Here is a 17,391-nt window from a genome sequence, read left to right as displayed (position 1 = left end):
ATTATCAAGTTTTCAACTTTTTAAGCATTTTAGAAGTTATTGCTGAATAAACCTTCTTGAGAAAATCTTCCAAGTTGTTTTTTCCTAATCAACTTCTAACTAAGACAGAACAGATTTTGCATTAAGAGAGAATCTGGTGTTAAGTTTAATAACAAACTGAGAGTGAAAAAATAGTTTCGTAACAAAATCAGATTTATTCTTACCAGAACATCATGCACTAAAGCTTGGTATGTCCAAGTATGATGTAGAGGAGTTGCTAAATCTATGTTTCTGTCAACAAGGACTAATAGGGGCCTTTGGAAGCTGAAAAGATGACACTGTATTAGTACCTCTTTAAACATGTTTAGAACACCCCAGTAACATCCTGAGTGATATCAGCCACCTTTTATGTCATATTTCAAGTAAAAGCCAAATGGCCTACTGCAGAGTTCCTCCAGCCTTCCCCAAAGCATCCGGGGCTGATCACTGCCAGAAATTCCATGAATCACTGTCTTAGTAATGATTAAAAAGATTATTTTATTTAGTACTAAGTGAAATTACCAATGCATAAATATTGAGTAAAAGTCAGTAACTAGCCTTTTAGGCATTAATTAATATCTCTTCATGTGGATACACATTTGAGTTCCAAACAACTGTTTGAGTGGGTAATATTCGACCTTAATCCCCATTATAAACCTCAAATATAAAATCTCTCTCTCAAGGGTTTTTAATTTCATTTTTCTCTTTGCTTGCATATGAAGTCAATAAAGAAAAAAATTATGAACTGCTGAGATTCATTGTGGTAATTCCATCAATACTCAATTTCGTGGAAAAAGAATGCAGACATACCTAAATGTCTTGTGTTATAGCTACATGAATAATTTATAGTGAAGACAGGAAGGCTATGAATTGACAGAATACTACTGCAACCATTTCCCTTAAGCACATTAACCCTCAGTAAATGCGATGGCTAAATTACACCACATTGGAACAGAGTAAAAGCACGTTAATTCCATGCTCTGGATTTCCCTTCAGTAAGTATTTTCATGTAGATATATAATCTCAAGAGACTTAGTCACCGATTCTGAAAACCAAACTAAAGATCTGAAGCCATTTAATTGGTTAAAGATTCCTATGTTTTCCTCTCCTTGCATTTTGATATTCTGAGGTCAGTGATGCTATACTGTCAGGAAAACAAGGCACCCCTCTGAAGGAAAAAGTGGTTACAATACAAATGAGGGAACTGATATTTCACAGCTATTCTCTCTCCTAATATCTTTCAGTCTCATTCCATTTTCCCACCCTTGATATTTTTTGTGTCTTTTATCCAAGTTCTGCTCTTAACTTGAGATAAAAATATGATGAATACTTTAGATCCAGTCAGGAGACCATAATTGATTCCTTCAGCTACAGTCTTCCCAATACACGTCCTCACCATGTAAACTCCTCCAATATGCTTTCCTAAGGCAGCCTGTGGAGTATTCAACTATCTAGGGGCAATGATATACATGGGAAGCAAGCATCCACAATGTCTCTTCTCACCCCTCTTTCCCCTCAAAGGATTCGAACGGTCACGACTTAACAGTCCTTAACTATCCAATTACCCAAGCGGTAGTCCTTAAGCAGTCCTCCCCTGGTAGATGTAGGTATCAGCTGAGAAACACTTGCTTTTGACATAATTACAACTGATAACTGCTCACAAGTGAGAAAATGTGTATTTCTTTCTTTTTAATGGACTAAAAGTTGCTAACAGATATGTTCAGACATCCATCTGCATATCGTGGTCCTGTAGACTGAGTGTATTTGCAGGGCCTTGGCTCTTGCTGGCTTTGAGGTTCAACGAAATTAGCAGGTCCAACACATAATTTTTGTCTTGCTCTCCTACGACTGCACACTTATTAGCTATTACTTTTCCAACCGGTTGTGATAAGAGATTGGAAAACTCCCTTAAGAGTATATAAATTCTTTTAATATAGAATTTTTAACAAATTTTTGTAAATACAGTTTTTGGTACAGTGGTGACTTATCCTAATGAGATATTTCAAACAACTGAAATACGAAAAATAAAAATACGTAGTTATTACTAACACCTACCTGAACTGGCCAGCTCCAAGTGTGTCACCTGTAAAAAGACTGTTTCTGGCATCTCTTAGATTTTCTCTGAGCTTCTTATCTAATTTCTGAAGGGGGAAGAAAAAAACCGGAAGTTTTTAGCAGACCAATGGTTTCCTAACCTCTTTATATGATCAACATTTAAAGATTTGTTGTGCTGTTTTTTGTAGTTCATAAATGTCTTAGCTGCAGGAAGACTAGGTCCACTGCACATAGGAAAGAAAGAAATTTCTTATTTTCTCCCTCCAGCCAGGACTACACAGAAGATGCTTCCTTTATGTCCACTAATCTCCTCCCAGGCAATTAGCACCCTCTCCCTAAACATGCAAATAGAAAATACCTGTAGGAGGCACCAAGAGGGAACTACAGCGGTAACAGCAAATTGGGGTGTCAGAAACTGCCACACTGTTTCATAAAAATGAGATTACCCTCTATGAATGCATGCACACTGAATGCTTAGGTTTAATCAGTATTAAGGCTTCACTGACAAAGAAAGATGTGAAGAAGATGGAAGAAATGAAGCACAGTGGCTCCTAATGAAGACAGCGCTGTACAGTTTATAACTGTGATGTAGTTTGGTAATTTCATCCCCACTTGATGATGAAGTTCAATGTCAGTTTAGTTCAATATAGTAAAAACATCTTGTACTTACAGGGCTTCCCAGTAAGATAGATAAAAATTTCTTACTAAGACACACAGAAAAACCCAGGCCAGACAGCCGCTTTAAAAACTGTGTAGATATAGCTTAATGGTAGTAATTATAAAGCCTGTCAGAAAACCTTTATAAACTCTACATTAGGAACGATTATTGATGTTTAAGTTTCTCATCAGCTGATTCCATAATATTACAATTTCTACAGATAAGTACCATGGGACTGAAATCAGAAAGGAAACTGATATATCTCCTTTCCAGTTTTATTTCCTTCATAAGGATACAATGATACTAGATCTCTGCCTACTATTGAGAAAAGTAAACAAGCTGTTAGGAAAGTTTTAACACAAAGATACTTGTTTAGAAAATAGTTTCTTACCACTGCTACCATTTCAGCTGCAGTTCCTCTCGAGCATCTGATTATAGGAATAGCTCCTAATAAAAGATATATTGAATTCTACTTGCATTATAATTTTCACATTATAAATTAGTGTACTTTTCAAAAAACAAATTTTTAATATTTTTCTGAGATTGAATTTTTCAAGTGGACAATACAAACTTACATTAAATTTGTCTCTTGCAGTCTTTATGAAACAAAAAATACTACATGGAAATAGTAAATAAAGTTTTACAAAAGTAAAGTGAATAACTCATACAGGAGTTTATGAGAAGTATGGTGCACACTAGAAAGATGGCTAATTTACTATGGATGGCACTATCTATCTCATATAGAAGCATTAAAACTTAGTTTCAAAAGGTTAGAAGTCTCTTGAAAACAGTAATAATAAATACTACAAAACCACCACCACCACAATACATCGGTTACAACTCACTGCAGGGCCTTATTACTCTCAAAACCACGTTTTCCATTGGCTTTCAGGTTTCAAAATCTTTAGCTACTGTCTCTCACTTATCTATATAAATATGAAAATTCCAATATCATAGCGTTCAAGTGACTGAATAAAAGAGATTTAATTTGTATCATGCTAACACTTGAAAGAACTCAGTAGATCCAAAGGAATCTCTCTTCAACAGACTGCCCCATAGCAATCACCAGCTCTCCTTGTAGGAATGCTCTCTCAGACTCACTGATTTCATCACTATGAAAAATGTATGAGCTAAGCATCAAGAAAAATAGGTAAATTTAGTATATCTTCTTATTCCCTGAGTTATTTCAGTCAGATCTTTGCAGGGTTTGTGTAAGGTGTTTTTTTCTTCTGTTTCTGTGGGTTTTTCTTTTTTTTCAGAGCTACAAATCCAAACTCAAAGCACTACTGATCTTCATGGCAAACTCGGATTTTGTAAAAACAGTGAATCCAAACCCCTGCATTTCAGTATTCTTCTCCCATTGCTACTGAAGACTGAGACTCAACTCCTGTGTAGGATAGCCTTTATTGCCTTTTGCAGTAATGTATAGCAATAATTTGAGCAACATCATTAACCCACCCTGCAAACTATTAAGATTTCTGTCACAGATCTAATTTGGCCCTTAATTTGCTATATGAAATTACTAAACTTCTAGGCAACTCACTGAATATGGATCTTTTCTAAAAGGAAAACATATGGAAAATATGCTAAAATTTGAGAACTTACCAAGTGTAACAAAAAAACAGAAGAGACTATCAACAATAGTGTCCATTATAGTTTCCATTTCTGTGTCCGTTATATCTGGTCGGTTAATGGCTAAAACAGTGTGGAAAAGAGTTAAGAATAGGGTTAAGGAAGTTTATGCCACTTCAATACTGAGAAAGTGATCCTCCTCTTACCTAATGGCAGTTAATAGCCCCTCGTAGCACATCCATTAGGTTTTTTTTTCCTTTTTTTTTTTTTTTATTAGCAAAAAATTGGGAGAACTTCATTATTGCTAGCTGTATACGGTCAAGCACTACACAATCTTTTCCAATTATCTCTGACAATGCATACTGTAACTTCTGGATTGTGTTAGTATTGCATTACTAAAAACGTCCTAGAAAACCACGTTATGGAACAGAAACGGCCATCCACTTGGAAACCGTTTTTCAGATACAAAATCTTCAAGAAGTACTTGTGTAATTTAAAGAGTATTATACTATGCAGTTAGCTGTATTTAAAGATTCCAAATCCCACCTTTTGTAACGGAGATTCCTTTACTCTTTAAGTTTGTTGTTTTTTGTTTTTTTTTTTTTAATTTACTGTCAGTCTCTAGGTTAGGAATAATTCCCAAGTTCTAAAACATTTCACACTACAGATAGAAGGATCTCCCTCACTTATTTAGGTCAGAACAAGAGACATGTAACAACATTTCTATTAAATAATTACCACTAACAAGAATATAATAGTCAACAGGAAACATCAAACCTCATCACAGGTCTCAAGTCAAGCACTACCTCAGGACTCATGCAATAAATCCCATCCTCCTTTTTTTTTATTTTACCTTTAAAAATTTCTCACATAATTACCCATCTTATACTCTTCCTTCAAGAACAAACTTCAAAGCTCTGTCAGGACATTAATAAGCCTTCCATCCCAAATTTATGCATGGCCAGCCATAATCATTCCCTAACTTTAAAGGGGCTTTTTTCTCCCGCAGCTTTTGTCCTCTAAGAACTTTAGAGAGATGGATTATATTAGCAATTTCTATCAGCAGCTATATTTAGTAAGCCAAACTTTTTACTAGGCTGCTAGGATGACAGCAGCATTAGAAGTGTCCCCCTCAGCATTTTTTTTATTCTGAGTTCAAGTTTTTGAAATATCAGCACCAAGAAAGGCAGACTGTTCCCAATATCTGTATTCTTCTATAACGACAAAGCTTTGACATTAACTGCAACTATCATTCTGTAGTTATCTCCACTTAATGGTCTGCCAGCTTAGAGTGGGCAAATAATCTTATTTTTACTCCCTTGTCTTTCTCAGTTTTAAAATTTAATTCCCTCCCTATTATTGTTTAACGTACTCATTTATGATGTTCCAGTAATCTGCATACTGTCAGTGCTTTCTAATTTTGTGTAACATGCACATTTTATGAGCACATTCCTTTTTTTTGTACCATAGCAATCAACACAAATATTCAATATTACTGCTCCTTAGGTCAATCTTTGAGAAACTCCATTAATAATCTTTCAGTAGAATCTGTCATGATTTCTATATATTCCTCTGCCTCCACTGTAACAAGCTTATGTGGGTGCACCTATTACGGAAAAGTAAGCTTAGGTCTTCTACATTTACTTGTTGTTTTAAAAAACTGATCCAAATTTGGTAAAGAAGCATCATAGCATCAAACAGGATGCCAGGAACGTTGACTTTATACCTATATAATCCATTTACTCTTCCTTCTACAGAGTCATCGAAAAACAGAATCAAAGGGAGCCTGTGGGATTACCTAGTCAGTCCTGTTGCCCAAAGATGAGTTAAACCTATGTTATTTCTGTGTCTAAAGCAATTCCCAGAGCCTTCCAGTCATGAAAATGCCATAACGTTTATAGGTAATCTATTCTAATATTTCACTATCTGTTATGTTAGAAAGTGCTCCTAGTATCTGACCAGAAACTTTCTTGCTGCAATTTAAGCTTACCACTTCTTCTCCATTATTACTACATGGACAGAAAAAATGTGTTATCTCCTTTCTGGCTGTGAAAGCCTTTTCCATAACTGAAGAATGTTACCATGCTTATTTGTCCTGACATTACCTCTCTGTAAACGCAGTCAAACAGCCACAAAATCAGAAAACTGAAAACTAACCTTTTTTCTTATATCTGTTCTTAGTTCACCCATTCAGCCTCATGCGTGCCCACAGATGGCAGTACTGCTGCAACAGCAGCAGCCATCCTTCATCACCATCAGATTTACATTGATTTATGTAGATTATGAAACTATATGCAAACTGGCCATTTCCTGCTAGGGTTACTCTCCAAAGGCAAAAAAAGACCTTCTTCGCCCCTGCACGTGCCAGATCTAGAATTCCCACAGAGCGATGGATTCCCTCAGCGCTCTAATGGAAAACTAAACACTATGGGAGATTAGATTTCTGTTCGATCAGCTTTTGGAAACAACCCACGTCTAGGTTGGTTTAAACACAGTGTGATGCCACGTGTCATGTGGCAAATTTCAGCAGCCCAAGAGGGGAAAATGAACCACATTGAAACTGATGGGTGTGAAACATTTTCAGTCATTTTAATCCAAATTCCTTGTTAGCTAGCAGGAATCTTATGAGAGCCAGTCAAGTATCTTTACATACACACAAACACATCACAAACCAATTATTACTAGAAGTCTTAAACTCAGGTTTTAGTAAGAAATATGTGAGTCTGCTTTTCAAACAAAAATGCCCTTCATTCTGACAATGGAATCAATCCCCAGCATGAAACAGAACTCAGTATTATGGATCCAGTTTAAAAGAAAGGTACTGACTTTGGAAATTGGGCAAGAGAGGAGAAAAATTTCATTGCTAAATGTAGGGATACAGAGACTTCTCATCGCTACTTGGTCACTAGTGAGTATTCTGTGCATCCAAATAAATCCAGAATTAACTGTGTCACACTCTGTAGACACTGTAACTACACTAAAGCAATGAGGAGCTGCTGCTAAAAAAGGTCTATCTTGTCTCTGACTCACACACTTCTGCTTCCCTTGCACTGGATTTGTAGGTTACACAAATGAGCTGGTATTTTCTATGGTATTTTCAACTGAAAAAATACTCAGCAGCTCCAAGATTACTGGTTCTGATGTAAAAGGAGGAGAAGATGAGGGAAACTACAGCAGGGGCAGCAAGACAATCCACCCTGTAATAGTTAGCTATTTGAGTAAGAGGGGCGGGAGAGGTAGAGTGATAGTTCTCTGTTGATTTAGCATATTGAATGGGTCAGGGGAGCACCATGTGGACAATTATGACAACTAGAATACGTTGTCTTGAGCTGCCGTGGCACCACAGCTGTAGAAGTAACTGACCTAAGGCAGCCACTTGGTTTTCCTGCTAGGTTCCAAAACAGGTCCAACAGAAGTCCCAAAAAGAAAAATAGAGTTCCATGAGGCTGACTTCTTGCAACTCTGAGATTTTACCAAGAAACTGACATGCTTGGCTCACATGCTCGCAGAAGCAATCAGCATTTCGGATTTTCTAGAATGCCCTTTCCCAGATTCTTTCCTGCGTTACTCCAGCCCCTAATCCTAACCATCTCCCCTTGCACACCCCCATGTTTTCATGTCTTGAATAAGAAAAGCGGGTACCAACTGGTCACTGTCTAGAAGATACAAGAAACTCTATCAGTTACAAGTCATCCTTCTTGCTTTGCATTCCTTACAGTAATTTCCCAACTGACAATTCACAAAGAAACAAAATATATAATTCCTCAAGAACTGTAGAAGGGATTATGACTGAATGCACAGTGGTACCTAACACAGCAGCCACCCACAGCGCCTATCTGCATGTGTAAACATTAAATTTCTCCTATATTTCCTATATTATTCCATGTATCATAAGCCCTACTATCCATATATGTCTATAATGCAGTTTTGCTTCACTAAATTTGTTATTTAAAAATACTTACTTTTCAATATTACAATAGCCGTGTAGTAACAATGCTGAAATTAATATCTAAGAGCAGTTTCTGTAATGACTTTAAAGTACACATCTAACAGATTATCCTGAATTCTAGCAGATCAAAGCAAAATAAAAGCACTGATTGGTATTAGCTCCAACTTCAAAGTAAATTTCAACTTTAGACATTCTGGTATAATTTTATACAAATTTTACTTACCACGATATGAAACAAGTTCTTTGTTTTGGTTACATAATACGAACATGTCATCTTCTAAAGTAATAAAATTAAGATATTGATCAAACACCTAGAAACCAAGGAATAATGGTCAGAACAGTCCAGAATGAAGCATAAAAAAAACCCCAAAACAAACAAAACTATCTGTGATTTGCTACTTCTTTTTGAACCTTTTACAGAACTACCTATTAAAAGAAAGAAATGCAAGATATAATGTATGAATTAAAAGGACTGTGTAAGGACTGAGTGATAACACAAAACATCAGAGCACTTGAAAAGCGCTAAAACAATCCAACTTGAAGTATTTCTGTGAAAGAATTTTTAGTAGCCAGTCATCACTGAAAAAACACATATGGAGGACATTATAATATTATAGGTTTATTTTTCATTAATATGAAGGACTACAACATAAACAGTGCTGAGCTCTCAGGCAGGAAAGGGGAAAGAGGACAATATCTACACAACGAGAGACTATAGCTCACAAAGTCTAATTGTTCATTCCTGTACATTCAGGAAAAAATTAAACCTCTCGATAGCATAAACAATTAATGGGACATCACAACAGAAAAATATATTTAAGAAAGTTTGCTCACAGTGCTACACCAGTTTACTCTTGCTGAAGACCTAAGGCCTAAACAATACTAGCAGTTTTCATTTCATTTCACAAGTTTCTTTCTCTCATGCCAGTAGTACTCCCCAACAGGAGTGAGAAAAAGTGAATGTATTTAAGCATATATGAAAATAATTAGTTAATAATTTGCAGGTTTTGGTACAGGCTTTCAACATAAATAAGAGGGTACATACCTGACACCTGCCTTTAAATCATGAAGGTATAGGAGTGTACTGAGTAACAGTGTGTATGTACGAAACATCCACCTCTGCAGTCCACTGCCTATTTAAAATGACAACTGCACTCATACTGCACTTTTTGTGTATTTAGGAGCTAAAAACTCAACCCCATTTTATAGGCACTGGATGCACTCACTGAGCTGATGAGATCGTGAATACTCCGAAACTACTGTATTTCCCATCTTATCATTTAGCACAAAGGTCTTGCAACCCTGGGACCTTTGACTAAGCTGAAGTATACTACTAAGCTGCATTACTGAGATGACTATGGATTCCCTTCCCCCCCCCCCCCATTAAATCTATGCCTGACATTGCATCTAGCTAAACATCTATTTTTCGCATGATTCGGTCAGAAAAGCTGTGTATGGCACCAAAGTGGCCATGTAAGAATGCAATAACACCTGTTATGGTAGCATCTTTAACATTAGAGACTGGAGGATTTTCTTACCTTTGCCACTTGAGTTACTGCATTAGCACCTATGGCAGCATTTGCAATATCTTCCAGTTTACTTCTTGAAATGGCAGAAATAAAGTTTAAATAATAAGATTCATAAAGCTGGTTTCGAAGATCCTAAAAGGAAGGAAAACCACAGCCTTTTTCCTGAATAAGTACTAATATATTTCTAATTAAGAAACATTTTTACTTTTACTATGTGGTGTTCCAATTTTCCACAAACTAAACTTTTGGAATTGCTTAGCTGTCTGTTCACACAGCCCTGTACGCAGTGTTTTGACTGCATAGCTAGATGTAACTAACCTAACAGAGAACTGCAAAAACCAGGAAATGAAATTTAAGCTACCAGATAGCAACTACTACTCCACACCTCACCGCTGACTAGAAGTACCCTTTGCTCTTCTTCCTTCTTTTGATGAAGATGTCAACCTTCCATCAGTTCCTCCCAGATGATGAAAAACTGAGGTTAGTCTAGCCCAACGCCCTGCTCAAAGCAGAGTCAAACAGAGCAAGTGCCTCAGGATTGTGTCCAGCTGAGTTTTGAACATCTCCAAGGATGGAGACTCCACAAACTGTCCAGGCAATCTGTTCTAGCCTTTGGCCATCCTCATTAGAACAGCTTTTTCTTATGTTTAAATAGAATTGCCTACATTTTGATTTGTGCCCACTGCCTCTTTGTCTTTTCACTCCCAAATCTCTCTCTCTGAAACACAGAAGACATATTTACCCTTCTACTTTCTGGAAAACTGAAGTTTTGCGTGTAAAAAATTTGGGTAATATTTTTATGACAAATATGTGCTATTGTATAAAAAGTGCAAGCAAAGATGTTCAGACACGCACAAGAACTAGATATAGAACGGTCACACTCTGGTGAGTGCAGATTACTTCGCTCTACTTCTGTTGCATCTACTTACTTGAAACATTAAGCATGCAAGTTACCTGGCACATTCTGTCAATATTTTCTTCTGTTGGCATTACGAAATAAACAGCTGGAACATCTGGAATAGCATCCCGATCTGAATGCAAAAGCCTGAAAGGAAAAAAATACATCTCTAACATGTTCTTCATCTGATTGTGTAAAATTATAAAAGTTAAAGAAATTATTTATTTAAACAGACACTTTTAATTTTCTTCAATTTCTCCCTATATTTAGCTGGATTTTACCAAGAATAAAACATGAAAAAATAGCAAAATCGTATTTGTATAATTTTTGGCTGAATATATTAATATAAGTTTACCCAAATCTTGGGAAAAGGCTTCACAAATCTTCAAAAATAGATTAATCCATCCAGAGGAAGGCAAAATACTGCATCCACAGAGTTCATATACCAATTATCAGTAGTTGTCGAGACAGCAAAACCTGCCTGTCTCATGCTATTAAACTTGCCTTTCCTGCTCACTAAAACAAAGACAGGCAAGGTGCTTACATGTTTCTCTCACATTTCTGCTGATATGTCAGTGTGTTAAGCTCTGTTTCCATTTCTAGCCTTCACTTAGTAAAAGTTAATAAACCTTTGAAAAAAATAAACGTATCTTCAAGGATCCTCCATGACTACTACCACAGTTAAGGAATGACAGTGAACTGAATAATTGAAATCTGGAGAAAGAGAAATGGGAAATCTGTTAAAATAAAACTTCAAGATTCTGTACTTTTGACAAGAGACAATTAAAATCTATGGGCAAAATGACAAGCAGAGAATATGCACAGTCCCATGAAGCAGTTTGTGTCAAAATAATTTTAAGATATATGAATACAGAGACAATTTTACAGACAGATTCCCCAAAACACCTGTTGGATAATTCTTATTTTCCAGCGAGGGCCTCCTCTACTTTGTAAGAAGTCTTACTGAGCAGTGTTTGGAATGACCTTTCCATTCCCTGATTCTGAACAATACAACCTGATTTCAGAAACCAGTCAGAGTATAATCTTTATTTTAGTAGTTATTCATAAAATGATTTTCAACGTTTTGTTTGTGATTTTGGAGCAATAATAAAGTTCTTTTGGAAAAAAAGTCCTGATGTTTTGTACTTACAGGTGCAAAGTGATCCCCATATCTCTCAGCTCCTTCACTGACAGCAAAGGTGAGATTATATCTTGGCCAAATCTGTCATAAATGAGAACCTGAAATAGATACACATCTTTTTACAAAGTGGTGAAAAGCGCTAACCTAACCTGAAAAGTGCTAAACATTTACCCATTTATAATGCATCATTAATCTGTTATGGACTTCCGTTGTGCTTACTAATGCAAAAAAAAAAAAAATAATGATAGAGGGAAATAAATTCATCGCTTCCACCTCCTGGAAAGTGTCAAACAGGAATCTGCTATCATAAATTTGTTACTGTAGGTGCAGAATTCCTCTGACTGCATTTGGGAGGAACACCAAAAGGAGAAGTGGAGAGGAAAAAAAGGAACTAGCAAAAAAAAAAAAGACAATAGAATGGAGGAAGAGACAGAATTTATGCTTTGTAGCAGCAAAAACTTCTCACAAAGTACTTTTTAAAGCTAACAAAGGTTGCTTGGGCTCAGTTGTCCTAAATTTAACACTGTCAATAGTTCTTCCCTTTCTATGGGCTTCTTTCTGACTCTGTGAGTATCAGGTACGTTTCTGCCAACAGAACCTAAGTATATTCCAAAAATATCCTCCTCAGTTGCTCATTAAAATACTGCCTGAAGAATCAGTCATTGGGTCTTCAAGCAGCCAATATCTCAAATATTATTTTTCTCAGCAATTCTGATACTGAATTCTGTATATTCATAACAGACAGGAAAATTTATTTTGTACAAGTTAAGAACACAGAGGAGATACTAGAGTTAGTTAAAATTTGAAAATCTGAACTTATTTTGAACACTATAAAATCCTCCTATTCTTGATCAAATAGCTCTTACCTTCCATACTGGTTCTCCTGTGCTGTTTTTAACAGGAGGAACATTGAAGTTCAGCATGCGTTTCAAAGCCACTGGAAAACAAAGCAGAATAATGCTTTACTCTCTTTACACTTTAAAGATAGAGATTAAACACATTACCAGGTTTTGATTATATGTTTCATTTGAGAGGAAAACCATCATAAAATATAGATGCAACAAGTCATATTTTCATCATTTTTGTGCAGCTTTGACTGACAAGTGGCACATGTCAGTTAGAATTTATGGGCCCTGGAACACACGGCAAAAGGAAAAGCAGCAAGTCCCAAAACACGAAGAAAGGATCTCTCTCCTTAGTTACACAGGCTACGTTCTGTCACAGTTTGCCTTAAAAATAATTCCAGTATCTTCCTGAAGATGCATTCTGTACAGCAGGAATGAGTTTGTTTTATTCCCCTGATCTGCTTTTCCTATGCCACAGGACCAACAGTATATACACAAGCAAAAAATACCTTTTCACCTGAGTAAAACTGATACACATTTTGAAACATTTTCAGAACTCACTGGAAGAAATTGCTGCTTTAAGGGGTACAAAAATACCCCTAATCTGCAGCAGGAAAACTCTCTGAAACCGGAATGAGTGTTCATTTAACTTCTCATTCAACACAGAAACCAAAGCAGATTCCTTCACCTACCTCTAACGAAATACTATTTGCATCAGTGTAAGTTAGTGGCTATTCACTTCAAACTTATAAGCAAAATCATCACAAACCTTTGCAAAGAAGAAAACCTTTCAGAAGTCAGGGCAACATACACCAATTTGCTCATAAATGGAGAGCAGCAGAAATGATTAACTTCTAACTCTTCAGCTGAATGAGGCTTGTGAGCTTACTCAGTGTAGTTCCCCTGGGCTTTACAGTATCACAGGACAGCTCAGGCTGGAAGGGACCTCAGGAGATCTCCAGTCCCCAGCTCAAGCAGGGTTACTTGTGAGGCCAGGCCAGGATGCTCAGGGATTTATCCACACAAGTCTTGAAAACCTCCAGGGATGGAGATGCCACAAACACTCCACGCAACCTGTGGCACTGACTGCCCCTGTGGTGAGAAAGTTTTTCCTTATACCCAGTTTGAATATCTCGCTTCAATTTATGCCTGTTGTTCCTCACCCTCCTGCCATACACCATCCCAAGGATCTCAGGTACCATCTCCGTAGGTATTGGGGAGCTGCTGTTAGGTCCCCCCGCAAAGATGCCTATTCTCCAGGCTGAACAAGTCCCAGTCCTGCAGCCTCACCCACGCAGGGCAAGTGCTCCAGACCCTGACTGTCTTGGTAGCCCTTCGCTGAACACCCTTCCTGCACTGGTAGCCACAAACTGGACATGGTACCTAGATGTGGTCTCCTAGGGCTGAGTAGCAGAGGGATAATCAATCCCCTCGACCTACTGGCTGTGAACCTGTGAATGTGGCTCAGGACGCTGCTCTGTGGGGGCACACTGTGGGCTAACGTTCACCTCGCTGTCAAGCGATAGCCCTCGCAGGTCTTTTCGGCAGAGGTGGTCTCCAGTCTGCCAGTCCCCTGCACTGTTGCCTGTACACTGCAAGGGGTTTCTCCTTTCCAGGTGCAGGAATTTACATTTGTGATTGCTGAATTTCATCAGGTCCCTGTCGGCCCATTCCTCTTGCCCATCTAGGTCCCCCTGAGCGGCAGCTCTGCCCTTGAGTACATTAAACAATTCCCCTAGTTTGCTGTCACCTGCACACTTAATGAGCATGCACTTTGACACTTCCTCCAGGTCACTGATAGAGATTTTAAACAGGACAGGTCACAGGACAGACCCATGGCATGCTCCAGTTATTACCAGCCTCCAGGTATAGTACATCTGATTAACCACAACCCTCGAAGCCTGACCAACCAACCATTTTTTTACTTTACTTGCCTATACCTCCAGCACACAACATCCTAACCTGGAAATAAGAATACAATGTCAAAGCCTGCCGAAGTCCAGGTAAATGACATACTCTGCTCTCCTGTTGCCTAAAAATCCAGTCAGTTTATCACTGAAGGCAATCAGGCTGGTCAGGCACGATTTACCATACATAAGCCATGCTTGCCTTCTCCTTCATGTGATGAGAAATATTTGCCAAGAGGATTCACTCCATGATTGACTCCAAATGACTAAATGACTAGCTCCATTTAGCAATGATCCAACATTTTTCCTTATTCATACTTTCACTACTAATATCGCAGCATAAGCTCTTTTCATGTCTCTTGGCATCTGCTGCAAGTCTCAACTCCAGCTGAACTTTGGCTTTCCTAACGCCATCCATCCATGCCCAGACAACGTTTCTAAAGTCCTCCTTCGCAGTCTGTTCCTGCCTCCTCCTTCTCCTGTGTACTGTCTTTTCAAATCTCATTACCTGCAGTGAAACTTGACCATGGGAGGAAGCAAGTTAGCAGTGAGTGCTGGGTCCCCCTGGAATCCAGCCCTTCACTTCCTTAACACTTCTTTTTTTCTCTCTTTTTTTTTTTTTTTTTTTTTTTTAACCACGGAGCAAGCTGATTACAGACTGCTCCTGGAACCTTCGCTCCCTCACTGCCAGTGACACCTTCCATATGTTTCAGCCACACGAGCAAGCTGTATAAAGCTGCATGGTTATGTATTTTGGTATTACTGGATCTGAAGCAGCTGCTTTGTAGAGTTTACCATTTAAGTTAAAACTCAGCATAAGCTCTCTACTAAGGAAGACAGCAATCAGACTAGTGATGTGCTGCCACAATCATGACAAACATTCAGCAAGCCTCCGGGTTTCTTTTTTGTATTTATATTACCATTTCATTTTTGTTTGGGCTGAATACTCTCTGGGGCAAAGATCGGGTTTTTACTGTGCTTGCACAATTAGATGCTTTGACTGGTTATGAACCAGGATAAAGGTCACAACAGATGGTGCATGTACATGGTAATACAAACACTAAATGATAATAAATCATCTCCTTTTTCTGAGTATCTTTGTTCAATCTACTTCTTTGCAAATAACCTCCCCCAATGGAGGAAAACATGGACTCAGTGGTAAAGGCTGACTGAAATAATCAAGTAACAGGTGAACCACAACAGAAAAGAATAAAGCTGTACAGAATAAGGGCTCAAAGGCAGTGGACTTTATCAGAAAAGACAAGAGAAGTAAAGGATTGCAAAGGAACATCAAATAGCATTATTAATGGTAGACGGCCACAGGAATGAGATTATAGAAAGTAGACTTCTGGTACAAAAAGAAGATGGAGAATACAAGTCAATATTTAAGGTCTGCACAGAAACTCAGATTCTTAGGCAGATAATTTCAGCCATTTCACCCAGAACCCTCTATACCACCAGAAAGATACTGCAGTTACCAAGGAGAAGGTGACAAGATTACAGCTCAATCTACTGACAGAAACTTCGGTAAGCAAGGGAAGTAAAGGACTATGGAGTTGACATGCTCTATGCTTTAGGAGTATGTTCAAAGGGGTGGCCCAAGGCTCCACAAGGCAGCATCAAGACAGGGAAGAACGAGTCAGTTATGAACTTGTAGTAATGTGTAAGGGGGGACTGAATAACTAGCCCTTTACCCACAGAAAACCTCCTGCATAATCAGCTGTAGTCGTTAATCTCGTATTCTCATGTCTTGCGGGTCAGGACACGCTCCGAGGCACCTGCGCCGCCCTAACAGGAGCACCACAACAGAAGCTTGGCTGTTTCACCATTACACGATACTTCCCGTTGATCCCTGCCACGGGCAGAAAGGAAGCTGAAACGGAGGGCGAGCACCCGCGCTCCCGCGGCCCCGGGAGGAGGGAGGGCACCACTCACGTCCCGGCCCGCGCAAGCCTCTGCCCGGAGGCGATTTCCACAGCGCGGAGGCGGCGGCCGCGTCTCCCTGGCCCCGGCGCCGCCCGGGCAGGCGCACCGGCCGCCCTGTGCCCCACAGCGGGGCCGAGACCCCCGGGCAAGAGGCCCACAGACCCCCACGTCCCCGGCCCGCCGCTGCCGAGGCAGCTGAGCGGCGCCCCAGCCCCTCCGCTGGGGGTACAAGGAGGGAGAAGGCCGCCGTCCCGCTGCCAGGAGACCCAACCCGGGCGAGGGGACGCGAATCCGGAGGAGGAGGCGAGGCGGCGCGGAGGCGCCCGCATCCCGTCCCGGGGCCCCGCTGGGGGAAAGGGCGACGGGGGCAGGCAGGAGCCCCCCGGCCGCGGGGTGCGGCCGGCCTTGCCTCCTCCCTCCCCGAGCCCCGGGGAGCGCAGCTGCCGCGCCGAGGGACGGAGACGGCGGGAAGCGGCTCACCTGTCTGCTTCTCCCGGATACCGGCCGCCATCTTCCTGCCGCGCCAGCCCGGCCGCGGCGCCCCGCCCCGCCCACCGCCGCGTACGCAGCCGCCGGAGGACGTGGCGGCCCGGCCGCCGGCGGGAGGCGGGTCCGGGCCGGCCTTGCGCGGGCGCTGCCGGCGCCGTCCCCCACCCCCGGCCGCGGCGGCAGCTCCTGGGGGCCTACAGCCAGCCCCCGTTCGGGGCGGGGGGGGAGGCTGTGCGCAATAAACTGCGTTTTAGGATTTAAAATTTGGGCCTGTGCTTCGCCCCAGCTGAGAACACAGAAGAACAGGTTCAGACCTTTCAGACAAGGGTCTGGTGCTGCTCTTCTCCACCTTTTTCCCCGAGCAGAAAGTCGCATTAACAGTTTTTACTCTACTCTCAGACTGA

General features: G+C 40.0%; 1 protein-coding gene across 1 annotated transcript in view; it reads right to left on the bottom strand.

Annotated features, from left to right (window-relative positions):
• Nucleotides 1-17,084, bottom strand: part of SCFD1 (sec1 family domain containing 1) — a 52,812-nt gene extending 35,728 nt beyond the window's left edge. The window contains exons 1-10 of the mRNA XM_064460192.1: nt 16,979-17,084; nt 12,687-12,757; nt 11,830-11,918; nt 10,736-10,826; nt 9,791-9,913; nt 8,476-8,563; nt 4,337-4,426; nt 3,123-3,178; nt 2,074-2,159; nt 204-303 (exon numbers count right to left, since the gene is read on the bottom strand). Of these exons, the coding sequence (XP_064316262.1) occupies nt 204-303; nt 2,074-2,159; nt 3,123-3,178; nt 4,337-4,426; nt 8,476-8,563; nt 9,791-9,913; nt 10,736-10,826; nt 11,830-11,918; nt 12,687-12,757; nt 16,979-17,009 (825 nt within the window). The 5' untranslated portion in view covers nt 17,010-17,084. The remainder of the gene's footprint in view (nt 1-203; nt 304-2,073; nt 2,160-3,122; nt 3,179-4,336; nt 4,427-8,475; nt 8,564-9,790; nt 9,914-10,735; nt 10,827-11,829; nt 11,919-12,686; nt 12,758-16,978) is intronic.
• Between the last annotated feature and the right edge of the window lie 307 nt (nt 17,085-17,391).

The sequence above is a fragment of the Phalacrocorax carbo genome, chromosome 9 (genome assembly GCF_963921805.1).
Source record: "Phalacrocorax carbo chromosome 9, bPhaCar2.1, whole genome shotgun sequence".
Lineage (NCBI taxonomy): Eukaryota > Metazoa > Chordata > Aves > Suliformes > Phalacrocoracidae > Phalacrocorax > Phalacrocorax carbo.
The sequence above is the reverse complement of the archived record's forward strand: the minus strand, read 5'-3'. Positions and strand labels throughout refer to the sequence as shown.